The 27,693-nt window shown below is 46.4% G+C and overlaps 3 protein-coding genes across 3 annotated transcripts; 2 read left to right on the top strand and 1 right to left on the bottom strand.

Annotated features, from left to right (window-relative positions):
• Positions 1-201: 201 nt before the first annotated feature.
• LOC125538430 lies at positions 202-3,713 on the top strand. Its single transcript, XM_048701686.1, has 2 exons — positions 202-463; positions 2,384-3,713. Exon 2 carries the CDS (start codon positions 2,409-2,411, stop codon positions 3,366-3,368), a length of 960 nt encoding a protein of 319 aa, XP_048557643.1. The 5' UTR covers positions 202-463; positions 2,384-2,408; the 3' UTR covers positions 3,369-3,713.
• A 115-nt stretch (positions 3,714-3,828) lies between these two features.
• On the bottom strand, positions 3,829-5,714 carry LOC125538429. Its single transcript, XM_048701684.1, has 3 exons — positions 4,680-5,714; positions 4,258-4,576; positions 3,829-4,183 (listed from the first exon to the last, which is right to left on the bottom strand). Exons 1-3 carry the CDS (start codon positions 5,532-5,534, stop codon positions 4,047-4,049), a joined length of 1,311 nt encoding a protein of 436 aa, XP_048557641.1. The 5' UTR covers positions 5,535-5,714; the 3' UTR covers positions 3,829-4,046.
• A 5,304-nt stretch (positions 5,715-11,018) lies between these two features.
• Positions 11,019-12,059, top strand: LOC125541754 (probable transcription repressor OFP9). Its single transcript, XM_048705091.1, has one exon. It carries the CDS (start codon positions 11,159-11,161, stop codon positions 11,768-11,770), a length of 612 nt encoding a protein of 203 aa, XP_048561048.1. The 5' UTR covers positions 11,019-11,158; the 3' UTR covers positions 11,771-12,059.
• The last annotated feature ends 15,634 nt before the right edge of the window (positions 12,060-27,693 follow it).

The following is a 27,693-nucleotide window of genomic DNA, read 5'->3' as shown; positions in this document are numbered from 1 at the left end:
AAAATGTAATTTTTCCCTAAAAATCAATTTTTTATTGGACGAAAAAAGATGTAATTAGCACAGGTGATACTAACGAAGTAGATAGTTCAACTGAAAAAAAAAACGAAGTGGATAGTTTTTTTTTTCAGGGGAACGAAGTACTACTAGATAATTAGCATCCAGCCCAGGGTCTAATTACTGAATTAGAAAAAGCTCCCCGCACGGCCGCACCCATCCTACGAGTCACTGTGAAAATTACCAGATATCCCGATTCGTCGCCTGTCCGGCCCACCCAATTGCTTCGATTTCTCTTCCCCTCGCCTCGCCTCGCCGCAGCGGCGGCTGTACGACATTCACCGAATCCTCCCCGACGGACACGTCCCCATGCCACACCACGCTGGAGGAGTTCATCTCTCGTAGCGGGAGGAGTTGGACTGGCGCGGAGTGGAGATCCATTCGGGCTTTGGATTGATCCCTTTCGTTGGTGACGAACCCTAACTTTACTCGGTCGTTCTGAGATTTATTCCGTGATGTTTTATTTTTGATGCCTATAGCCTAATCTTGGCCGCCCTTTCTGCAATGGAGGGATACTGGGCGCTCCAACCCATCTACAGTAGTTTGCCGCGGTCTTGCCTCTGCTGCGTGGTGTGGTACTGATAGCAATTCGTTTTCCGAATTCCGGGCCTCAACTGATTCCGCACGCCCCAAATCATGCCCGCCCTTAACATGAACTGATATACTTTAGTGTTATAGCCATATACCAGATTAAGCTTGTAATTACTGTTTGTCTGTTGCATATGTCGCATGTCTTGATGTTAGTATTTGTAGAATGCCGGCTGTTTGTTTGGGTGCTTGTTTTTGCATCAACAATGTGTTGCCATGCCCAGATTAAATTATACATGCCTTCGTGCAAGCTATCTGGTGATTCGACACCGCCTTTGCAGCTACTGCTCACACTGCCATCCGCACATTTCTGGATCTGCCACTGGAGATAAATAGTATGATTTGTTTCATCTAGTTTCCAACAAATGAGAACTTCACTTAAGATGGGGGAATGCAAACTTGTAATCCAAGAGTGTCTAAGACTGTCCAGTTTGCAAGGAACAAACATTCTTGGCCTTTGAGCCACCTCAACATCTTATATGTGATTTATTTGTACCATTCCTAAACCTACCTGTGAAAGCTATTTGTATGATCATCAAACATATCAAATTGTCTGTACATGATCAGATTGCATCATCACCGAACCTACCTGTGAATGCTGCTATTTGCATGATCATCAAACATATCCAATGGTCTGTACATGATCAGATTGCATTTTCCTGGTTACAGGGAGTTCCTACCTGATATTCCCTTTGATGTTACTATAAAAAATAATTAATGAGTCAGAAAACCACAACTCTTAGTAAAAATCCCCTGCAATACACTTGTTCATTAGAAACATGTATGCAACTCCATGGAAAAGAAGGATGGCATAGGGACATTTTACCCTAATTGTCAAATAGAAACTCCATCTTTCATGTCTTGTATTGACCTGCCTAGGGCACTTGTGGTGTTGTTGCATTTTGAGATCCATGCTTGTAGTTTCTAGCAATTAAAATGAAATGTGCATAGTGTGAATAACACTGATATTAGGTTCCACGCCTAACATTTATGTATATTAAGAAGTTGTTAGCTGGTACTGGCTATTCTTGCAGAGCTTTACTAGACAATATCGAACTTGTCCTTGCTGTATGACATTGTTTGATGTGCTTTAATTATAAATAAACTGTCCTTTCATCTCTGCTTACTCTCTAGGACATGCTTTTGCTACTTTCTTTTTACTAGATATACCATGTACCGAGTTTCTGAGATTGCCTGGTTCCATATTTATTTATGTTCTCAGTTTGGATGATTAGTTCAAACTTTAGGCTTTATTGCTTTTGCCCTAATTGTTGACATCTTCTTTGTAATTTAATATTTATGCAACATTGCATATTGCAGCTGTTAGATAAGTTCAAACATGTCCATGCTTCCTCACTAATAAAAGTAATGGAAATAAATAAACCATCCATGACCTAAATGCTCAAACCACTTGAAATTTGTTTTTCATTTTTTCACACTATATATCCTAAAATTAGCTTCTACGTGAGATATGGTAGTATCACTTGATTTTGAAGGTGATGAGCAATGTGAGCAGAAGGATTTAAAATAAACCCAGAAGATTGTAAAGTAGCCATCTTTCTGTATACAGTATAGCTCATGGTTTAAAAAAGTGCAAATTCATTTGTTGCTGTGAGTCGTGATTGTTATAGCAAACTAGTACTGATCAGTATTACGTAACTCGATAGAAATACATTGATAAATATAATTGTTCTTGTTATTAGTAACTGAATATATATGTACTTTTGTGCCACTATTCTAGATCCCTTTTCCTGTTTTGGGAAGCTATGGCAAGAACTCCAAGACACCGCGACTTATCAAGCCGGCGACTTAGGTCATCTCCTCCTGATGCACCTTCCCACTACCAGAAAGCAACAAGGGCAGCCAAGGAAAATAAATTGAAGTTAACCTCGGAGAAAAAGGATTGGAAACATGCCACTTGCCCAATATGCTTGGAGCGTCCACATGATGCTGTCCTCCTGCTGTGTTCTTCACATACCAAAGGTTGTCGACCATACATGTGTGGAACCAACTATCACCAGTCTAATTGTCTCGAACAGTTTAAAAATGCTTATGTGAAGGAGAAACCGGCAAATGAAGTATCAATTGCAGTGGCAGCAGCTAGCAAGAAGCCAAAGGATGTGGAGCTTGCTTGCCCTATCTGCCGTGGGGAAGTGAAAGGCTGGACAGTGGTTGAACCAGCCCGGCAATTTCTCAATCGCAAGAAGAGAACTTGCATTCATGAAGACTGCTCATTCATTGGATCATATAAGAAACTCTGCAAGCATGTGAAGGCCAGACATCCTTCATCAAAACCTCGTGAAGTTGACCCGGCACGTTTGGCTGAATGGAAGGAGCTTGAAAGTGCAAAGGAGAGGCAGGATGCAATCAGCATAGTCACAGGCTTGAATCCAGGATCCATGATTATTGGGGACTATCTTATTGACCCCAATAGTGGCAGCAGCGATTCTTTCATGGATAACTCTGATTGGAGTGATGACTCTGACTCTTACACGTTTCCTGATGGTGGTGATATTATGTTTTCTGGAGCTCCTGATATCCGATCATTACGAAGAGTGGTTCGCAGAGCTTACAGGACAAGTGGGGCAAGACCAAGGCAAAATGTCCAGCGTCGCGCTCTAACCATCTCCAGAAGCAGTGGTAGGCGTCGATGGCCGCAGGTTGGTTCTGCTCTGTCAGCTCGGATGCCGATGGGGAGACAAGCAAGATCCACGAATGACAGCTGAGAAATGGGAGCATTTCATCTGCCAGGAAGCAGACATCAGCACCTTACCATGAGAGCTGGTCTGGCGGAACCACTATTCATGAATCATTTAGCATGCTTCTTTCTGGTCTGGTCACAGAGTGTGCGGTTTAAAAGATTTTTTTTTCTTGTTGGGCCACTTCTTTTTCTCTGATGAATGCGCTGCTAGACCTGTGAATGACGTTTCTTTTATTTCCTTTTATCAAAGTAGAATAGAAGCAGCGTATGTTAGGCAAAAGATTGCTTTAGCCATTGGTGTTATTGTCCTAGAAAAGCACAACCCAACTCTTGGTCATTTCTGTTCAAAGTTAGTCAGACCATTTTGTTATATGTTTCTGAATTTCTTTTGACATATTGCTCGACTTGTATTTCGTGGTTCCCGTCTGGTGTTGTCCAATCTCAATGTGCTGAATTGTGGTTCCGTCGATCCAACTTGTTAGGAGTTGGTTGCAACTTGCAAGTAAACATGTTACAGTTTGTCATCAGGTAAGCAGATTGCAAGGAGGCAATGAACACGATTTATATCTGGAACATGAGTTTACTTAGCTATCTGCGCTCAGTTTACACCCCTGAGAGGGTGGCGATCTACATGATTCGATAGGAGCTGGATGGTTCATCATATACACACACAGTTGACAGGGATCGAGATGATCGCCCTTCTCTAAGATATACCGATGGTCTTCCCCAGCAGCCACATGACTAGCGAGAACTCGAGCATGAAGAGCGCGTGGAGCCACGTCCGGTCGACCACGAAGCCGAACACCGTGATGCCTGCGCGGTTGTTCTCCAGGTAGGTCACTGAAAACGCCATGATCAGCTACAGTGCTTTGCAATGGCGAAATCAAACCGCAAACGGCACGATGCATGCTTACCTAGCGCCTGCCTCTTCTGGTATGAAATGTGAGTGGCGTGGAAGGACGTGAACTTGGAGGAGGTGTCGAGGCTGTCCTCGCTCGGGGACATCTCGTCGTCGTCCGACTGGTCCGAGTCCGGGGATGGGGGCACCTGCTGCTGCTGCAGGCACGACCTGCTCGGCGTCCTGGGGTTCTCCTGGTCACGCTCCACGGTGTCGATGGTGGCGTCGGCGTGCCACGCCGCGGCGATGCTGGTGATGGCCTGCGTCTTGTGCGTGATCTTTGCGGCGCTGTGCAGGCAGATGAGCAGGCCTGCCACGAGGCTCAGGGAGCAGAGCTGAAGAAAATTCCAGACGCGCAAGAACAAGTCATTTACATACTGTATGTCGAATGAACGGACGATCGAGCATGCACACCAGCGCCGGCCGGGGGAACGTTACCGCGAGCTCGCCGGCTGTGGCGATGTTGACCTGCGCGTGGGGCCTCGTGGCGCCGAGGAGCGCGGTGAACTGGCTGGCCGTGACGAGCAAGAGGCAGTACATTATGAACTTGCGGTACCGGTGGCTGATCCGCCGGAGCTGGTCACGGATTCGGCGGTGCTGCCCCAGCACGGCGGCCACGTCGGCGCACTGGCCGAAGTCCCGCGCGAAGCCCGTCATGCGCAGGATCTGCAGGTAGCATATGATCCGGAACAGCACGCAGGCCATGAAGAACATGGCCGTGCGGTACATCCACGACGCCATCTCCATGGCGCACGCGGCGGCGGACCACCACGCCGGGAAGGGCCGGTGCGCGCAGTACCAGAACACCTTGTAGGCGGCGTCGGCGAGGAAGCAGGGCAGGACGAAGCAGGCGAGGAGGTGGAAGGACCCCGCGAGCTGCACGGTGTAGCCGGCGCGCACGTCCTGGGAGTCGTGGCGGAGGCGGTCCAGGTAGAGCAGCCGGCGCAGGCCGCGGCGGCGGATGAGCGAGGTGAGCGTGAGGTAGGCGAGCGCCGCGGAGAGCGTGAGGGAGAGCTGCACCTGCGTGTCGTAGGCGCGGCGCGGCATGGCGACGCGCGCGGCCACGGGGACGGCCACGGCGAGGACGAAGAAGACGAGCCACGAGGCCGCGGCGCTGGAGCCGTCCGAGTGGTCGACGCACATCCAGCGGAGGCAGGAGCGGAAGCTGCGGAGCTCGTCGCGCGCGTGCGACATGCAGCGCTGGTACGAGCCCCTCCGCCGCAGCAGCAGCGGCGCCGACGCGGGCGAGGGCTCCTCGCCCGCCGTCGGCGACGGCGGCGCGTCCCCGGCCATGCCCTGCGCCTTTCCCGGCCGCCGTGCCCCAACGTTCTCGGCCCCTTGTCTTGCCGATCGTATCCTTCGCGCGCGGCTTCCGTTTTACCGGCCGTCCTGGTGTTTAGGAGGGGTAATAATAATGCTGTATCGAGGCATTGAGCTAGCAAGAACTTTTCTTGCTCTCGGGGGAGAGATGGAAATGCTACAGAGAAACGGAGAGACATATATATCCTGTAGCTAGCTGTGGCCTCTATATGTCAAACTGGGAAATGCTTGTGGGTGTGGATCTGCATTCTGTAATGAATGATACGCCTTTTGCCAAAAATAAAATAAAATCCATTTTCTTAGTTGATAAAATTCATATTCTCCTATATATAATCTCCGGCGTAATTCCTTATAAAAAGGAGGGAAAAACAAAAACAGCACATGGTAGCTAGTAGAGTAGAGTACGAGACTAGAGGTTTCACGGCCCTTATCAACTTTTTTTATGCTAGCACATCTTTTACTCATGGGATTATCATTATATGACGGTAATGTGTGATACGGAAAGCGCGGTGTATCTCGTGCGAGGCACAGAAACACTTCTTTCTTTTGCGTGGAGGTGGACAGCGAACGGTATCACAGATTCACAGCGACGACGGCGTGGAAAAGCAAAAAGAGAAGCCAAGTGCAGATTTTGTTTTGTTCTGCGAGTCAAATGAATCCCTACAGCTTAAGATCTTGACCACAGAAACCAGAAAGCCGATCGATCCATCCATCATCCATCACTGGGCTAGCAGCTAGCACGGGCGCATGCACTGAAGGTCTGAAGCTCCTGTGCCCCGACTCCTCTTTCGGGTTGAGGTACAGTCGCCAAAGGCTTCCGTTTGATGCATTGCTGCGAGTCACGGAGCAAAGTGTTTAGCTTGGCTGGCGGGAGTGAGAGTAACTGCACAGTGTGAATGAACGGAATTCCGTGCCTTAACCACCGACCACAAGTAGAAGTTGCCCCGTGCCGGTGCCTTGGTTTTCTTTCTGAATTGCTATCGCACGCCGATGCCGTCTTCGCCACCGGAGACGGAGAGGGAGACTAGTGCTCATTCCGGCCAGCCAAGCTGTTTCCGCCAATGTGCTGCCGGATGGCAGAGAGAAATGGAAGTTCTTTTTTTTGGGGGGAGAAGAAGATAGGAAAGCTTTTAGGCAGCTACGCTGGTTCAGGCCCAGACCCACCGTAAGGAAGTCGGCCCTCATTTCCTTTCCGAACGCGGGCTGTGTGCAAACGCAGCGGTTGGGGCCCTAGCAAGCCCAGAGCTCAGACATGTCATGGGTCATGGCCACCACCCGCCCAAGTCCTATTTGGCGCTTAAGCCCGAAAACACTAATTAAGAAGTACTCGTTGCAAAGAACGCTCCACTTTCCCAAGTCGCGACAAATGACGTACATGCAGCGCGCCACTTGTCGCAACCTGGGAGTTTTCTCTTTTTTCGTAGATTCGTTTATTCAAAACGTTTTATCTCTTAAACCGTGCGTCCAAATCTCGAACCGTTTTCACCATTAGATTCCTCGCGTCGAGATCTTCAAAACTAGATTCCATGTTGATAGTTTTTGACAAATTTTTTTTTCATAAAAAAAACCGGACAAAAAAACCGAACCGGGAAAACGATTTTTTTCCCTTTCCAAAAGAGGCATGCCCGTGCCTCTCGCAAAATCACAACCGTGCCTCTCGTGGAAGCAAAACCGTGACTCTCGTGTAAGGAAAAAAATAGAAAACGCGTTTTTTTTTCCGTTTCCGAGAGGTACGGTCGTGACTCTCGCGAAAGCACAACCGTGCCTCTCGCGAAAGCAAAACCGTGACTCTCGCGAAAAAAATAAACAGAAAACGCGTATTTTTTTTCCTTTCTGAGAGGCACGGCTGTGACTTCCGCGTAAGCACAACCGTGCCTCTCGCGAAAGCAAAACCGTGACTCTCACGAACGAAAAAAAACAGAATACGCATTTTGTTTTTCCCTTTCCGAGAGGCACGACCGTGACTCTCGCGAAAGCACAACCGTGCCTCTCGCGAAAGCAAAACCGTGACTCTTGCGAAAGAAAAAATAAACAGAAAACGCGTATTTTTTTCCCTTTCCGAGAGGCACAGCTGTGACTTTCGCGTAAGCACAACCGTGCCTCTCGCGAAAGCAAAACCGTAATTCGAACGAACGAAAAAAAACAGAAAACGCATTTTGTTTTTCCCTTTCCGAGAGGCACGACCGTGACTCTCGCGAAAGCACAACCGTGCCTCTCGCGAAAGCAAAACCGTGACTCTTGCGAAAGAAAAAATAAACAGAAAACGCGTATTTTTTTCCCTTTCCGAGAGGCACAGCTGTGACTTTCGCGTAAGCACAACCGTGCCTCTCGCGAAAGCAAAACCGTAATTCGAACGAACGAAAAAAAACAGAAAACGCATTTTGTTTTTCCCTTTCCGAGAGGCACGACCGTGACTCTCGCGAAAGCACAACCGTGCCTCTCGCGAAAGCAAAACCGTGACTCTTGCGAAAGAAAAAATAAACAGAAAACGCGTATTTTTTTCCCTTTCCGAGAGGCACAGCTGTGACTTTCGCGTAAGCACAACCGTGCCTCTCGCGAAAGCAAAACCGTAATTCGAACGAACGAAAAAAAACAGAAAACGCATTTTGTTTTTCCCTTTCCGAGAGGCACGACCGTGACTCTCGCGAAAGCACAACCGTGCCTCTCGCGAAAGCAAAACCGTGACTCTTGCGAAAGAAAAAATAAACAGAAAACGCGTATTTTTTTCCCTTTCCGAGAGGCACAGCTGTGACTTTCGCGTAAGCACAACCGTGCCTCTCGCGAAAGCAAAACCGTAATTCGAACGAACGAAAAAAAACAGAAAACGCATTTTGTTTTTCCCTTTCCGAGAGGCACGACCGTGACTCTCGCGAAAGCACAACCGTGCCTCTCGCGAAAGCAAAACCGTGACTCTCGCGAAAGAAAAAATAAACAGAAAACGCGTATTTTTTTCCCTTTCCGAGAGGCACGGCTGTGACTTTCGCGTAAGCACAACCGTGCCTCTCGCGAAAGCAAAACCGTAACTCTCACGAACGAAAAAAACAGAAAACGCATTTTGTTTTTCCCTTTCCGAGAGGCACGACCGTGACTCTCGCGAAAGCACAACCATGCCTCTCGCGAAAGCAAAACCGTGACTCTCGCGAAAGAAAAAAAACAGAAAACGCGTTTTTTTTGTTTCCGAGAGGCACGGCCGTGACTCTCGCTAAAGCACAACCGTGCCTCTCGCGAAAGAAAAACTGTGACTTTCACGGAAAAAAAACGCGTTTTTTCGTGAATTTTTTTCTTGAATTTTTTTTATCGAAAAGCTAAGAAAGACCTGGGGAAAATCAAAACGTCAAAAAAACCCGAAAAAAGCTGAAAACGCGCCAAATGGCGCTGATCGTTGCGAGGCTCCTGAAGGAGCGCTCGTTAACTACTTGCTCCCGCTTAAGCTGCCACTTATAGGCTTATTTACTAACTGGCGCATACCCGGAGCGTTTCAGAGAGAACCGGGTAAAACCAGAGAGGTGCAAAACCGGTTTCGGTAAAAAATATATTCAAATTCACGAATCTCAATTTTTTTTAATTTATATGAACTTTTCTCGTATTCCCGAACCTTTCAGTTTTTGTACTTTTTTCAAATTCATGAACTTTTCAATTTTTGTGAACTTCCTCTCGAGTTCATGAACTTTTTCAAATTTATGAGTATTTTTAAATGTTGAATATTTTCCACAATTCGATATTTTCTATTTTTGTGAAAAAAAAAATTCAAATTTATGTATCCTTTTCAAATTCATGAACTTTTTTAAAACCTACGATCATTTAATAAATCCATGAGCTTTTTTAAAATTTCAACATACCCCTCGGTACACTTTGGGCTGACCCAGTGTGGGGGCGGGGCGCCCTTTTTTTTTCATTTTTCTGTCGTTTCTTTTTTCTATTTTTGTTTTGCACAGCGTTTTCGTTTGGCTACGCCAGGGCCATGGTGGAAACGTCATGATCCAAGTATTTGCTTGTGGAACGCAAACGCCTAGGTGGGCGGCGTTACTGAAAAGGGTCAATATCGTGAAAGAAGTTTGAAATGTGATCATTTCATGCTAAACCTTCTAAAAGTGTTCAAACTTGTCATTTTAGCCTGAATGCAGCGGTTGGACCCTAGCAAGCCCAGACTCTGGAGATGACGTGGGTCATGGCCATCCTCCCATCGCGACGCAATTGCGGCATTGAGCGAGTCTAAAAAAAAATGCAGCATTGGGCAACACGGCGAAGAAGACCGGTAGCGACTAGCGACCAGCGGCGTGCCATACGCAAATCGTGGAAAATTCTCATGCAATTTGCGCGGGCACGTTCAATGCAACGGTGAAAGAAGCACGCCTTTACGAGGAGTAAGCATTACACATGCACAAATGGAGCACCGAGATTGAACGTCCCGCTACTTGTAACAGCACGTTACTTACTACTGGACAAAAATGAAAGTAGAAATCTGTTGTCTGGACGAAGGAGTGACAGTGAGACGATGCTGCCACTTAATTCCTTTGTGGTGACTAACAATGATGAATCGACGGACATGAAGCTCCATCCAGTGATCTCTCCATAGACACCAAGCAACCAAGCTGGCTGCCCACTCCATCGGTGGTTGGCGAGGCGACAGAGCACCACACGCCAACACTCTACCAGCTTGCTCCTCTAGCCGCTTGCCGAAAAAGGAAACAGGAAAAGAGAATGGCAAGAAACCGACGGAAAACCAGACGGGGGAGCTTGCTAAAGCTGTTGACCGCTGCTTGATTGAATGATTGGCCGGCCACATGACGGCCACTACACCAGCCCGTTCTAGCTTTGCTAGCTTCTTTAGCTTCCTCTGTCTCCCCATCTTTAACTAATCTGGACTCGGATTAGCCTAGGGGGTGCTAATCTAGATTTTGGGGATTTCAAACACGTGTCACTATATATATATGCTCCCAAGCTCAACCTCTGAGTAGAGGCAAACAATGCTCTCGAAACAGGCTTTTACCCCGTTTTATACATGAGGCAGGCAGTGCTCTGGAAGTTGGAAGTGAAAGATCAACACATTCCCAAGGGAGGTGATGAATATGATCTAGACTTCTAGATTCATCCGAGGACGGCGTGTGCTGGCTGCTGTAATTATGGCATAAGTAGGTTTCACGTAATGGCGACCAGGGACGATCATTGACGCTTGCAATTTTATAAGCGGCTAATCACGTTTACGATTTGACAAGTGAGCTGATCCTGATTAAGAATGCCGTGGCTAAAGAGAAAGCGGTGTGTTGGAGATGCCAAGTTGCTGCTGGTTAGGGGACAGCATGATCCTGCTACATCCTAAAGCTTAAGCTATGGAGCTTAATCAGCTGCTCTACTTACCCTCCTCCTTTTCCGAGGCTTAAAAATGGCTTAATCACGACACTAAAAGGCGGCGCCTTTGATCGCTTTACAACCGCGCACGGTCCTCTTGTAGTTGCAGTGCCCATGCATCTTACTACTACTACTACTACCCTTGCCCGTTGGCTCAATTGCGCATTGTCTGTCCTCTTGCGGTTGCACGACAGGACAACGTAGCAGAGCAGAGCGCGGCGGGAACGGAGGAAGGGCGGGGAGCGGCGATGCACTTCTTCTCGGGCCGGAGCAAGCCGCGGCAGAAGAACGCCGGCGGCAAGAACCAGGCCGATGCCTCCACGGCGGCGAAGGCCAAGCACAAGGACGGCAGGTGCCGCGCGCTGTGCTGCGGCGCGTCGCGGCTCAGCGTGTCCTCCTCGGCGTCCTGCTCGTCCCTGGACGCGCCGGACACGACGCGCGGCCGCATGTCGGACATCGCCCACGGCATGGTCCAGGCGAGGCTGCACTCCATGGCCGACGCCGCCTCCGCCGACGGCCGGTCGTCGGCGACGACGCGCCGCGGGACGGAGCCCGCCGACCAGCGCCGTCGCTGGCCGTGCGTCTGCGGCGGCGGCGGCTGCCACGAGAGGAGCGCGCCCAGGCCCCGCGAGAGGAAGCCGTGCGTCGTGCTGGTGGCCGTGGACAGGAGGACGTACGAGCCCCGGGAGGAGTTCCGCCGGTCCATCGCGGAGGTGATCGCGGCGAAGCGGATGGCCGAGCCGGCGGAGCTGCGGGCGCTGCTCAACTGCTACGTGTCCGTGAACGCGCGCGAGCACCGCGCCGCCATCCTCGACGCCTTCCACGAGGTGTGCACCGGCCTGTTCGCTTGCAAGGGTTGAAGAGGCGTACTGTCGTCCATGTCCGCGTGTGCATCTCTCGTACTCTCGCAGCCTCGCAACGGGGAAGTGTGATGGTATTGGCGTGATAAGTTAATTTTGTTTCAAACAGTGTTGCTCAGCACTGCTGTAATAATGTGCTCAAGCCTCAGGCATAGTGCGCCTATCTTGGGCAAGTTACGTCTTGTATATATTTCGCTGCTTGTTATGTTGATATCCGAACCTATCCTCAGTTCAGATGTGGATTTCAGAATAAGTTAGTGCAAGGTCAACATTGAGTTTGTTTGTCTGATTGAACCTTTTAGTTACGCCGGCATACACATCCATGAATACTAGTATTACAGAGCCAATAGTGTGTTGTTACTCCCTCAGTTCGAAAATAACTGACATGATTTTAGTTTGAAACCATCAATTAATAATACTTTTTGAGCAAACCATCACTTAATTGATGCGTGAAAACCTACTATTGATAAGCTAGTTTTGTACTCTTGAATTCTGAATGCCAACCTTACAAGAGTTGTTTTCACATTTTTTTTCTAGAGAATTGTACAACAATGTTTGTTTGGTGCAATGCTATTACATGTGTATGCTTGTGTTCTTGCATTGTGGATCAACAACTGGTTACCTTTTTGAATAAAAAACAAACCCAACAATCATCAAGATTCATGTAACAAAAAACAATCAATTAAATCCTACAATCCAAACAAAATCTATTACTAATCATATAAACAGGAAAGAAACTTGATGAGAGTTTGACACGTATCACTTCCATGATATATTCGTGTTAAGACGCACATTTTGAACAGGAAAGGGGGGAATAATTAAGATAAGGAGGAGGATTGCTAAAAAGCCTTGATCATCAGGACACGACATGATTTATTCCTTGCTTTTGTACTACTAGTTCCGGTTGCTAAGTGCTTAAAGGTGTCGGCCTCGTGAAGTTAATCTACTCTGCGGCCTTAAACACTAGTAGTTAAACGCAAGTTGCTGCAGTAACCCCCACTTGTGGGATCAAGCTATCTCTCACTTGGATTTTATGTCTTTGAAATATAGAGACAAAAGAGTCACTCATTCATTAACTAAGGAGAACGAACCTCCCTTTTCGAAAAAATTAACTAAGGAGAAGAAAACAAAGGTTCACAACAAAATTACACCAGGACTACTCTCCCGACATAAGAGCATCTCCAACGCTGATCCGCAAATATCTTCGATATATGTCCGGAGGAGAAAATATCCTGTTGGGAGGAGAAAAAGTAGGTGGGGATCATGCACATGGTGGACTATTTGTGTTGGTTGGGAGGAGAGAGAGGAGAGGGGGACCATGCATGTGCGGTTGGGAGGAGAGAGAGAAAAGAGGGACCATGCATGTGACTGGTCAAGTGCATGTCTGGACTCACTCCGGCAAAACTCCCCCACGTTTGTCTCTTGGATAGCGGAATCCGTACATCTGGACATATATAGGTCCCGGTTGAATGGCAAAAGTGGTCCGAACACTGCGCTCCAGACGTATAGGGGAGGTTTGCGGCTCCGTCTTGAAGATGCCCTAATGCTATGTAACGCCCTCGATGCGGCTATATCTCCCACGTGCCGAAGCACGTCTTAGAGGCATAACCGCATTGAAAGCAATATCGCAAGTGAGGTAATCTTCACACAACCCAAGTAATACATAAGGGAAAGAGATACATAGTTGGCTTACAATCGCCACTTCACACAATTACATGAATAAAGCATTACAACAACCAAATACAATCAAGGTCCGACTACGGAACCAAAATAAAAGAAGACTACCCCAAATGCTATGCAGATCCCCGATCGTCCCGACTGGGCTCCACTACTGATCAACTGGAAACAGAACAACACAAAGGACAAGATCTTCAACGAGCTCCTCCTTGAGCTCGGTTGCGTCATCTGCACGGTATCCTCGGCACCTGCAAACTGGTTTTGAAAGTATCTGTGAGTCACGGGGACTCAGCAATCTCACACCCTCGCGATCAAGACTATTTAAGTTTATGGGTAAGGTAAAGGTATGAGGTGGAGCTGCAGCAAGCGACTAGCATATATGGTGGCTAAACATACGCAAATGAGAGCGAGAAGAGAAGGCAAAGCACGATCGAGAAACTATGATCAAGAAGTGATCCTAGAACAACCTACGTCAAACATAACTCCAACACCGTGTTCACTTCCCGGACTCCGCCGGAAAGAGACCATCACGGTTACACACGCGGTTGATGTATTTTAATTTAAGGTCAACTTCAGGTTTTCTACAACCGGACATTAACAAATTCCCATCTGCCCATAACCGCGGGCACGACTTTCGAAAGTTCAAATCCCTGCAGGGGTGTCCCAACTTAGCCCATCACAAGCTCTCACGGTCAACGAAGGATATTCCTTCTAGCGGAAAGACCCGATCAGGCTCGGAATCCCGGTTACAAGACATTTCGACAATGGTAAAACAAGTCCAGCAACACCGCCCGAATGTGCCGACAAATGCCGATAAGAGCTACACATATCTCGTTCTCCCAGAGTTGCCCCTGGTGGCCACCGGCAGCTGACAGGTTGGACCAACACTCAGAGAAGCACTGGCCCGGGGGGGGGGGGGGAAAAAAAATAATGACCCTCAGGAGCGCGACTCCCAAGGGAAAAGAAAAGGGGTAGGTGGCGAATGGTAAAACCAAAGTTGGGCATTGCTGGAAAAAATTTATTCAAGGCGAACTGTCAAGGGGTTCCCATTATTACCCAACCGCGTAAGGAACGCAAAATCCGGGAACATAACACCGATATGACGGAAACTAGGGCGGCAAGGGTGGAACAAAACACCAGGCATAAGGCCAAGCCTTCCATCCTTTACCAAGTATATATACGCATTAATTAAATAAGATATATTGTGATATCCCAACAAGTAAACATGTTCCAACAAGGAACAACATCTCCATGTTCCAACAAGAAATAAACTTCAACCTTCACCTGCAACTAACAACGCTATAAGAGGGGCTGAGCAAAGCGGTAACATAGCCAAACAACGGTTTGCTAGGACAAGGTGGGTTAGAGGCTTGGTTCACAATATGGGAGGCATGATAAGCAAGTGGTAGGTATCGCAACATAGGCATAGCAAAAGAGAGAGCATCTAGCAAGCAAAGATGGAAGTGATTTTGAGGGTATGATCATCTTGCCTGAAATCTCGTAAGGAAGAAGAACGAGTCCATGAAGAAGACAAACGGACGTAGACGAACGGGTCCTCACAAACGCGACGTTACCGGAACCAACCCGAAGAAGCAACACCGGAAAGAAGCACACAACATAGTAAACAACCAACACATGAACATGGTATGATATGTGGGATGCGGTATGCGATGCATATGCATGATTTGTAAATGAATGATTGAACCTGGCCTCAACTTGGAAACCCAAGTGTGCCACTGGAAATGTGAGGTGATTTCGGTTGAAATCGATATAAAGAACACCGGAATCGGAGACACGGTTTGGAAATGGCAAGCAAAAACAAATATGGCACCGGTCTGCGATAACAGCAAGTAGCCATCTAAATGCAATAAGATAAATATGCTACATAACTCAAACATGTCAACAAAATACATGGCAGGGATCCACTCATGATGCTTGACAAAAGATGAACACTGAGCTACAGCAAATTCATCCATTAAAAAGTTCAAACAAGCATGACAAAAGTGCAAATGATAAACAGATTTCAGACTTAGTGAAATTAACACAAGCCTGAAATTTCAAATCAGGTAGCACACTTTGGAGCGAGAAAACTATATGCTATAGGAACTTAACATGAAAAAGCAAGGCATGACATGAAGCTACTCAAAGAGCTTAACAAAAGTCCCTTAATGACCTTGAGCCAAAAAGGATCAGAAAATACAATTGCAAGCATGTGAACATGGCAAAAATATAATCAGGTTACAGACTTAGAGAAAAACTGGAACATGCAAATATCTCAACGAGTAGGCATGTTTACGAGCTCGATGCACTGACTACAGAGTAAGGCATGACAATCTAAGCATACACCCATCAAGAATACATGTTATATAAGCTAGACATGGCAAGAACGACAACATAGCATACACGGATCAACCACAACATCCTCGGCAAAATCGCTAACAGGTAGACAATCTGCCCGGATTCACGAAATAGTAAAAGTAGAGCTCGATTGACTCAAGCTAGGGTGCTCCATAAATGCAAACAAAGACATGGATGGCTAGATCATCACAAGATTAACAAATCATCCTTACTGATCATCCTCAAAAGAGGCACGGATCACTAGGAAAACAACATGAACATATGATATATTGATAAAAACAGATCAAGGACTTAGAGAAATTCTAAGTCCTTGAAATCAGCATTAACGAATGCACCACTTTGCAAGCTTGTGCTAGTCACCACACATATCACAAAAATACATGGATAGCACCTCTGTAAAGATGGAAAAGCATATAATAAAACATATGTAGAGCTCAGGAGCATATCATGCACACATTAATCATGGCAAAAATGACAAATAGCTATTTGGTGCAGCAGATCTGACAATTAACTCAAATAGCACTCTACCAACAGCATTTCGGGCATCAAGATGAGCTCAAATGAAAATGATGCAATGAGATGAAATGATGTTCTCTCTGAGACGAACATTTTGATATGCTACACGCGCAAAACGAAGTTACGGATGCAAAGTTACGACATGATGAACATGGACATTTGAATCTGGAAAAATTCCAGGACTTAGTGAAAATCGCCAAGTCTGGAACTGGGCGTAAGATAGTATGTCGCGAACGGGGCAGGGAATAGTGGTGGCTCACCCATGGGCTTCGGCCCAAAATGAAGAGGAAGGAGGCCGGCAAGCTGGGCCGGACTCGAGCGCGACCCACGCGGTCAACGGAACCTCGTCCTCCTCCCGATCGCCCGATCGGATCGGGGAGGCAGGGCGGCGAAGACCCATGGCGGCGACGGCCGGCGGCGAGCCTGGGGAAAGGCGACGGCGGACGGGAGCCGCCGGATCTGGCCCGATCCGCGGCGGATCTGGTCGGAGGGGCCCCGGGCAGGGAGTAAGGTGGGGCGGCGGAGAGCCTGCGCGGGAGGCGCGGTGCGGCGGCGCCTTTCCGGCGACGTCCGGTGAGGGGAGGCGGTGGTGGGCCGATGTCGGACGGCGGGAAGACGGCGGCGCGGTTGGTGAGACGGCGCGGCCCGAAATGGCGGCGGGGAGGGCCGGACGCGGGCCCGAGCGGGCCGCGGCGGAGGGGGCCGGCCGGGTACACGTGGCAAGCTCTGATTGGGCGCGGGCGGCGGCGGAGGTTGAAACGGACACGTCCGCCGACGAGGTTTTTGTCCGGCGCGCGAGGAGAGGGAGGGATCTAGGGTTTGCACCGCAAATTTCGGAGAGGGGGGTGTTTATATAGGTAGAGGGAGCTAGGAGAGTCCAAATGAGGTGCGGTTTTCGGCCACGCAATCGTGATCGAACGCTCTATATGATGGAGAGGGTTTTGGTGGGTTTTGGACCAAATTGGAAGGGTGTTGGGCTGCAACACACACGAGGCCTTCTCGGTCCCTCGGTTAACTGTTGGAGTATTAAACGAAGTCCAAATGGTACGAAATTTGGCAGGCGGTCTACCGGTAGTAAACCAAGGCCGCTTGGCAAGTTTCGGTCCAATCCGGAAATGTTTAACCCCCACACACGAAAGAAGGTAGAAAGGACCACCAGAGGAGATAGGAGCGCCGGAATGCAAAACGGACAACGGGGAAAATGCTCGGATGCATGAGACGAACACATATGCAAATGAAATGCACATAATGACATGATATGCAATGCATGACATGCAAGCAATGACAAGGCAACAGCAACGAATAACTGAAGGACACCTGACACATCGGTCTCGGGGCGTTACATGCTACTCAAGTGCTTCGAGCAAGCAAGCACCCAAAGCTTTGCCTCGTCTCTTTTTGATATTTGCCAAAATTGTGGACTAGAGGGATTTTGAGTATATGATTCACATGTATTGCAGCCCATAGGATGTATATATACAGGTACAAAAGTACGTACATGTTGGATTCGTTTAGTTTTGAAATCTGGATTTGGCTCCTGATGTATTGTTGGATTTGTTTGCCTAAGTTTTATTTGCTTGTAAGTACATTCAACTTACTCATCTGGCTTGTTGTTTTGCCCAAGCCACGAGGATGACCCTCATGCTTGTGGAGATGCCATCGAGTTTGTCGACTAGGATGTGTCCTAGGAGTCCACTACCGTTACACTTCCGCTTTCTCTTTAATCTATGACTCTGATCAAGGCTTATTACGTATAAATAATGTACATGGCTGATGCACTTTGCCTTTTCAGCGGGTTCACTATTGTTGTAACAATAAAACACTAGACCGGAGATGCGCGCGTTGCCGCGCCCGCTTATGCTATAGAAAATTTAAAATGTGTAAGAACATAGATAAAATAGAAAAACAACTTAACAAACTCATTTAAGGAATGTCTTAAGACAACCCGCAATAGCTAGAAATACTTGTGCAAACTACTTCCTTCGTTCCTTTATATTAGGTGTATTAGTTTTTTGATAAAATTCCACAATGTAAAGATGCATTTGTTCTAATTTTTCATAATTTTGTTCTTGGCCCTCCAGAAAAAAGAACCTAATTGCATGTATCTCTCCTTATAGAGAAAATAAAGGAAACTATATCTCTTCCGATTGCATGTATCTCTTTCTTTCCTAGCCTAAATGATTTACTTGCCAATAATCAACGAATTAGACAAAGGTAATTTCGTCCTCAGTTGTCTATAATTATGTGCCTTGGTCACCGTGTCAAAAATTATACACCTTATATAAAGAAATGGAGGGAGTACAAAACAATTCATAAAGAGTAGAAATATAACCATAATTTAGTGATTGATGAAATCCGGGTGGCCTAAATATGTTTTCATAAAAATAAAATTACATGCGGTCATTGTCAAATTTATTTCCTTGTTTTTTTGTGGGGAATATTTATTTCCCTTGTTGTGCAAGAAGCATTTTCCCGACACGTATACAATAGAATGTTCTGCAGAAAGAGCACACTATCTTCTATCAGGTACGGCTTGTAGGTGCCGCCCCTAAAATCAAGAATTCCAGAAAAGCCCTGACTTGATTTGGGCGATAATGTAAATCTTTTAAGGCCAGTTTAGCATCTCTTTTCAAAGGGGTGTCTCCACCAAGATGTTGCACGTAGTCTAAGTCAGTATTCAGAAGATGGCCAGCGTCTTTGATCAACAAGTGGTGCCGATACTTGGAAGTGTTGCCGGCTGGACGCAACCCGGATCACACCCTAAAGCACACATCAACAATGGATAATGTGAATCCTAAAAAAAGGATAATGTGTTAAACGGGCAGCAGAAAACTACAATCAGTCGGAAAAATTAAGAACTCACCCAAAAAGACGGGTGATAGCAGGAGACCAAAAAGTACAAAAAACTACAATCAGTCAGAAAAATTAAGAACTCACCCAAAAAGACGGGTGATAGCAGGAGACCAAAAAGTACAGAACCAATCTGTTCTATGGCATGCACGAGCCTCAAGTCAGGCATGTGTGTCCCGAACAGATTAAACCACGGCACCTGCCTGTCTCAAACTCCCAACAGGTCAACCCGGATCAACTTCGTGAAACAAGCACGTACGAAAAGGAGGCGAGGACCCATGGATCAGTACCCAGGCGGCAGAGAGGTGTACCTAAACCATCCCCAACCCTAACGAGTGAACATAGAAGGCGAGAGCCATGCACGATGTAATATCGTTGCCGCCGAGAAGACGAACAATGACGAAGGAGAGTACGGATTGATCTTTTTTTGTCTTGTAGAGGTGGGGTTATGTGCAACACTAACTGGGTTGTTTCTTGGCCCAATTAACGCCAGACCGTCTAAGTTGCTTCCCGGAGCAGCAGCCCTTTTAGGTTGGGCAGGCCGTCACGCTGGCTGGGGCGCGGTGAAACTGACCAGCAACGCTGGGTGGGAAAATTAGAAGATCTGAGACATCCAATGATGCCATCGGACGGCTGAAAGTGTTGAATCGCTATGGTGGCTCGTAACTGGCTCAGTTATACTGTTTAGTAATGTTTGCTCTTGTACCCTATAATATATGTTGGTTTGGTATCCTGTTATCAAGTGATTGTGTCAAGATGATATGATCTCTGGAATGGTACACAGCGCAACCGGTTGAATGAACTGGTATGCGATAGTGCCACACCAAGGGTGAAAGAGAGTGGAATTCCATCTCATTATTCTTATGGGAACTATATTTACTTTCAATAGTTTGTCAAAGAACTTATGTAATAATTTGTAGTATACTACCTACTTAATATCTACGTGTAACCATAATATCGAGCATTTAACATGGATCTCTCCCCGACCATCCCATTGCACCCCTGCATCGACCTCCTCTGTATGCTCTGGTGGCGACCAATCCCCGTGGTTGTGCTCCTCCGGCGACCCCAACCTCTTGCTTGCCTTGCGCCTCCTCACCCACTCGTCCAAATCTCTCCTCCGCTCCCCTTGGGAGGCACCCTGCGCGGCTCCAAGGCAGCGGATGGCGGCTTCCTTCGACGACATGGCCGTGGTGGTTCCCGACACAACCACAACAAGGGGCAGCATCGGGTGAGAGAGAAAGAGAGAGAGATGAAAAAGAAAAAAAAAGGAAAAAGGGCATGGAAGAGAGACGAGGACAAAAAGGGTGCGATGGCGGATGAGGGGGGAGGATGATGTCGTGGACTGAGGCTGAGGCTAGGGTTTGTGGGGGTTGTGCCCAATGGGCATCAACGCATGCCCATGCCGGCAGCGAGACCCATGGCGCGCAAGGATAGGCTTCTTTACACCCCTGAATGAAGGAAATATGCCCTAGAGGCAATAATAAAGTTATTATTTATTTCCTTATATCATGATAAATGTTTATTATTCATGCTAAAATTGTATTAACCGGAAACATAATACATGTGTGAATATATAGACAAACAGAGTGTCACTAGTATGCCTCTACTTGACTAGCTCGTTAATCGAAGATGGTTGTGTTTCCTAACCATAGACATGAGTTGTCATTTCATTAACGGGATCACATCATTGGAGAATGATGTGATTGACATGACCCATTCCGTTAGCTTAGCACACGATCGTTTAGTATGTTGCTATTGCTTTCTTCATGACTTATACATGTTCCTATGACTATGAGATTATGCAACTCCCGTTTATCGGAGGAACACTTTGTGTGCTACCAAACGTCACAACGTAACTGGGTGATTATAAAGGTGCTCTACAGGTGTCTCCGAAATTACTTGTTGGGTTGGCGTATTTCGAGATTAAGATTTGTCACTCCGATTGTCGGAGAGGTATCTCTGGGCCCTCTCGATAATGCACATCACTTAAGCCTTGCAAGCATTGCAACTAATGAGTTAGTTGCGGGATGATGTATTACGGAACGAGTAAAGAGACTTGCCGGTAACGAGATTGAACTAGGTATTAAGATACCGACGATCGAATCTCGGGCAAGTAACATACCGATGACAAAGGAAACAACGTATGTTGTTATGCGGTCTGACCGATAAAGATCTTCATAGAATATGTAGGAGCCAATATGAGCATCCAGGTTCCGCTATTGTTTATTGACCGGAGACGTGTCTCGGTCATGTCTACATAGTTCTCGAACCCGTAGGGTCTGCATGCTTAACGTTACGATGACAATTTTATTATGAGTTTATGTGGTTTGATGTACCGAAGGTTGTTCGGAGTCCCGGATGTGATCACGGACATGACGAGGAGTCTCGAAATGGTCGAGACATGAAGATTGATATATTGGAAGCCTATGTTTGGATATCGGAAGTGTTCCGGGTAAAATAGTGATTTTACCGGAGTACCGGAGGGGTTATCGGAACCCCCCGGAGGCTATTGGGCCTTATGGGCCCAAGTGGAGGAAGAGGAGAGGCGTCCAAGGGGCAGCCGCGTGCCCCTTCTTCTCCCAAGTCCGAATTGGACAAGGAGGGGGGCGGCGCCCCCTTTCCTTTCCCCTCTCTCTCCTCCTCCCCCAGTCATAATCCAACTAGGAAAAAGGAGGGGAGTCCTAGGACTCCTCCGGCGCACCTCCTCCTATGGCCGGCCCCACCCCCCCTTGCTCCTTTATATACGGGGGCAGGGGGCACCCCATATATACAACAATTGATCATTGATCTCTTAGCCGTGTGCGGTGCCCCCCTCCACCATAGTCCACCTCGATAATACTGTAGAGGTGCTTAGGCGAAGCCCTGCGTCGGTAGAACATCAACATTGTCACCACGCCATCATGCTGATGAAACTCTCCCTCAACTCTCGGCTGGATCAAAATTCGAGGGACGTCATCGGGCTGAACATGTGCTAAACTCGGAGGTGCCGTACGTTTGGTACTTGATCGGTCGGATCGTGAAGACGTACGACTACATCAACCGCGTTGTGCTAACGCTTCCGCTTTCGGTCTATGAGGGTACGTGGACAACAGTCTGCCCTCTCGTTGCTATGCATCACCATGATCTTGCGTGTGCGTAGGAATTTTTTTGAAATTACTGCATTCCCCAACAGTGGCATCCGAGCCAGGTTTTATGCGTAGATGTTATATGCACGAGTAGAACACAAGTGAGTTGTGGGCGATATAAGTCATACTGCTTACCAGCATGTCATACTTTGGTTCGGCGGTATTGTTGGATGAAGCGGCCCGGACCGACATTACGCGTACGCTTACGCGAGACTGGTTCTACCGACGTGTTTTGCACACAGGTGGTTGGCGGGTGTCAGTTTCTCCAACTTTAGTTGAACCGAGTGTGGCTACGCCCGGTCCTTGCGAAGGTTAAAACATCACCAACTTGACAAACTATCGTTGTGGTTTTGATGCGTAGGTAAGAACGGTTCTTGCTAAGCCCATAGCAGCCACGTAAAACTTGCAACAACAAAGTAGAGGACGTCTAACTTGTTTTTGCAGGGCATGTTGTGACGTGATATGGTCAAGACATGATGCTAAATTTTATTGTATGAGATGATCATGTTTTGTAACCGAGTTATCGGCAACTGGCAGGAGCCATATGGTTGTCGCTTTATTGTATGCAATGCAATCGCCCTGTAATGCTTTACTTTATCACTAAGCGGTAGCGATAGTCGTAGAAGCATAAGATTGGCAAGACGGCAACGATGCTACGATGGAGATCAAGGTGTCGCGCCGGTGACGATGGTGATCATGATGGTGCCTCGGAGATGGAGATCACAAACACAAGATGATGATGGCCATATCATATCACTTATATTGATTGCATGTGATGTTTATCTTTTATGCATCTTATCTTGCTTTGATTGACGGTAGCATTATAAGATGATCTCTCACTAAATTTCAAGATAAAAGAGTTCTCCCTGAGTATGCACCGTTGCCAAAGTTCGTCATGCCCAGACACCACGTGATGATCGGGTGTGATAAGCTCTACGTCCATCTACAACGGGTGCAAGCCAGTTTTTGCACACGTAGAAGACTCAGGTTAAACTTGACGAGCCTAGCATATGCAGATATGGCCTCGGAACACTGAGACCGAAAGGTCGAGCGTGAATCATATAGTAGATATGATCAACATAATGATGTTCACCAATGAAAGCTACTCCATTTCACGTGATGATCGGTTATGGTTTAGTTGATTTGGATCACGTGATCACTTAGAGGATTGGAGGGATGTCTTTCTAAGTGGGAGTTCTTAAGTAATATGATTAAATTGAACTTAAATTTATCATGAACTTAGTACCTGATAGTATCTTGCTTGTTTATGTTGTTTGTAGATAGATGGCCCGTGCTGTTGTTCCGTTGAAGTTTAATGCGTTCCTTGAGAAAGCAAAGTTGAAAGATGATGGTAGCAATTACACAGACTGGGTCCGTAACTTGAGGATTATCCTCATTGCTGCCCAGAAGAATTACGTCCTGGAAGCACCGCTGAGTGCCAGGCCTGCTGCTGATGCAACTGACGACGTTAAGAATGTCTGGCAGAGCAAAGCTGATGACTACTCAATAGTTTAATGTGCCATGCTTTACGGCTTAGAACCGGGACTTCAACGACGTTTTGAACGTCATGGGGCATATGAGATGTTCCATGAGTTGAAGTTAATATTCCAGAAGAATGCCCGGATTGAGAGATATGAAGTCTCCAATAAGTTCTATAGCTGCAAGATGGAGGAGAATAGTTCTGTCAGTGAGCATATACTCAAGATGTCTGGGAATTGTAATCACTTGATTCAATTGGGAGTTAATCTTCCGGATGATAGCGTCATTGACAGAATTCTCCAATCACTTCCATCAAGTTACAAGAGCTTCGTGATGAACTATAACATGCAAGGGATGGATAAGACGATTCTCGAGCTCTTCGCAATGCTAAAAGCTGCAAAGGTAGAAATCAAGATGGAGCATAAAGTGTCGATGGTCAATAAGACCACCAGTTTCAAGAACAAAGGGTAAAGGGAAGAAGAAGGGGAACTTTAAGAAGAACAGCAAGCAAGTTGCTGCTCAGGAGAAGAAACCCAAGTCTGGACCTAAGCCTGAGACTGAGTGCTTCTACTGCAAGCAGACTGGTCACTGGAAGCGGAACTGCCCCAAGTATTTGGCAGATAAGAAGGATGGCAAGGTGAACAAAGGTATATGTGATATACATGTTATTGATGTGTACCTTACTAGAGCTCGCAGTAGCACCAGGGTATTTGATACTGGTTCTGTTGCTATTATTTGCAACTCGAAACAGGGACTATAGATTAAGCGAACACTGGCAAAGGACGAGGTGACGATGCGCGTGGGAAATGGTTCCAAAGTCGATGTGATCGCGGTCGGCACACTACCTCTACATATACCTTCGGGATTAGTATTAGACCTAAACAATTGTTATTTGGTGCTAGCGTTGAGCATAAACATTATATCTTGATCTTGTTTGATGCGAGACGATTATTCATTTAAATCAGAGAATAATGGTTGTTCTATTTATATGAGTAATATCTTTTATGGTCATGCACCCTTGAAGAGTGGTCTATTTTTGATGAATCTCGATAGTAGTGATAGACATATTCATAATGTTGAAGTCAAAAGATGCAGAGTTGATCATGATAGTGCAAATTATTTGTGGCACTGCCGTTTAGGTCATATCGGTGTAAAGCGCATGAAGAAACTCCATACTGATGGACTTTTGGAACCACTTGATTATGAATCACTTGGTATTTGCGAACCGTGCCTCATGGGCAAGATGACTAAAATGCCGTTCTCCGGTACTATGGAGAGAGCAACAGATTTGTTGGAAATAATACATACAGATGTATGTGGTCCGATGAATGTTGAGGCTCGTGGCGGATATCGTTATTTTCTCACCTTCACAGATGATTTAAGGAGATATGGGTATATCTACTTAATGAAATATAAATCTGAAACATTTGAAAAGTTCAAAGAATTTCAGAGTAAAGTTAAAAATCATCGTAACAAGAAAATAAAGTATCTACGATCTGATCGTGGAGGAGAATATTTGAGTTACGAGTTTGGTCTATATTTGAAACAATGCGGAATAGTTTCACAACTCACGCCACCCGGAACACCACAGCGTAATGGTGTGTCCGAACGTCGTAATCGCACTTTACTTGATATGGTGCGATCTATGATGTCTCTTACAGATTTACCGCTATCGTTTTGGGGTTATGCTTTAGAGACGGCCGCATTCACGTTAAATAGGGCACCATCAAAATCCGTTGAGACGACGCCTTATGAACTGTGGTTTGGCAAGAAACCAAAGTTGTCGTTTCTTAAAGTTTGGGACTGCGATGCTTATGTGAAAAAGTTTCAACCTGATAAGCTCGAACCCAAGTTGGGGAAATGTGTCTTCATAGGATACCCAAAGGAGACTGTTGGGTACACCTTCTATCACAGATTCGAAGGCAAGACATTCGTTGTTAAGAATGGATCCTTTTTAGAGAAGGAGTTTCTCTCAAAAGAAGTGAATGGGAGGAAAGTAGAACTTGATGAGGTAATTGTACCTGCTCCCTTATTGGAAAGTAGTACATCACAGAAACCGGTTTCTGTGACACTTACACCAATTAGTGAGGAAGTTAATGATGATGATCATGGAACTTCAGATCAAGTTGCTACTGAACCTCGTAGATCAACCAGAGTAAGATCCACACCAGAGTAGTACGGTAATCCTGTTTGGAAGTCATGCTACTAGATCATGATGAACCTACGAACTATGAAGAAGCGATGGTGAGCCCAGATTCCGCAAAATGGCTTGAAGCCATGAAATCTGAGATGGGATCCATGTATGAGAACAAAGTGTGGACTTTGGTTGACTTGCCCGTTGATCGGCAAGCAATTGAGAATAAATGAATCTTCAAGAAGAAGACTGGCGCTGACGGTAATGTTACTGTCTACAAAGCTCGACTTGTTGCAAAAGGTTTTCGACAAGTTCAAGGGATTGACTACGATGAGACCTTCTCACCCGTAGCGATGCTTAAGTCTGTCCGAATCATGTTAGCAATTGATGTGTTTTATGATTATGAAATATGGCAGATGGATGTCAAAACTACATTCTTGAATGGATTTCTAGAAGAAGAGTTGTATATGATGCAACCGGAAGGTTTTGTCGATCCAGAGGGATCTAACAAAGTGTGCAAGCTCCAGCGATCCATTTATGGACTGGTGCAAGCCTCTCGGAGTTGGAATAAACGCTTTGATAGTGTGATCAAAGCATTTGGTTTTATACGGACTTTCGGAGAAGTTTGTATTTACAAGAAAGTGAGTGGGAGCTCTGTAGCATTTCTGATATTATATGTGGATGACATATTGCTGATTGGAAATGATATAGAATTTCTGGATAGCATAAAGGGATACTTGAATAAGAGTTTTTTAATGAAAGACCTCGGTTAAGCTGCTTATATATTGGGCATTAAGATCTATAGAGATAGATCAAGACGCTTAATTAGACTTTCACAAAACACATACCTTGAGAAAGTTTTGAAGAAGTTCAAAATGGATCAACCAAAGAAAGGGTTCTTGCCTGTGTTACAAGGTGTGAAGTTGAGTAAGACTCAATGCCCGACCACTGCAGAAGATAGAGAAAAAATGAAATATGTTCCCTATGCTTCAGCCATAGGCTCTATCATGTATGCAATGCTGTGTACCAGACTTGATGTGTGCCTTGCTATAAGTCTAGCAGGGAGGTATCAAAGTAATCTAGGAGTGGATCACTGGATATCGGTCAAGAACATCCTGAAGTACCTGAAAAGGACTAAGAATATGTTTCTCGTTTATGGAGGTGACAAAGAGCTCATCGTAAATGGTTACGTTGATGCAAGCTTTGACACTGATCCGGACGATTCTAAATCACAAATCGGATACGTGTTTACATTGAACGATGGAGCTGTCAGTTGGTGCAGTTCTAAACAAAGCGTCGTGGCGGGATCTATGTGTGAAGCGGAGTACATAGCTGCTTTGGAAGCAGCAAATGAAGGAGTCTGGATGAAGGAGTTCATATTCGATCTAAGTGTCATACCTAGTATATCCGGTTCAATGAAAATCTTTTATGACAATACTGAAGCAATTGCCTTAGCGAAGAAATTCAGATTTCACAAGAGAACCAAATACGCATTATACCACAACATTTAATTGGGACAGTTAGCTGCAGGAAGAAATACAAGAACAAAGGCAAATTATCTACCGGGGATTTTACTACTACCGGTAGAAGTACTTAGTGGCAGTGGAACTGTAGGTACAAGGGCGCACGGACTGCTGGCAAGAATTTCCGTCCGTGAGGACACTTTGTCTGCCGCGAGAACTAAATTCACGGCCCACTATCTGCCGGGAGCGTCTGTTTGGCGGGAGACCGAAATAATTGGGCCTAAATGCGCGGGTAGCGCGCGTGGACCGCTCAAAGAA

The sequence above is a fragment of the Triticum urartu genome, chromosome 2 (assembly GCF_003073215.2).
Source record: "Triticum urartu cultivar G1812 chromosome 2, Tu2.1, whole genome shotgun sequence".
NCBI lineage: Eukaryota > Viridiplantae > Streptophyta > Magnoliopsida > Poales > Poaceae > Triticum > Triticum urartu.
The sequence above is the reverse complement of the archived record's forward strand: the minus strand, read 5'-3'. Positions and strand labels throughout refer to the sequence as shown.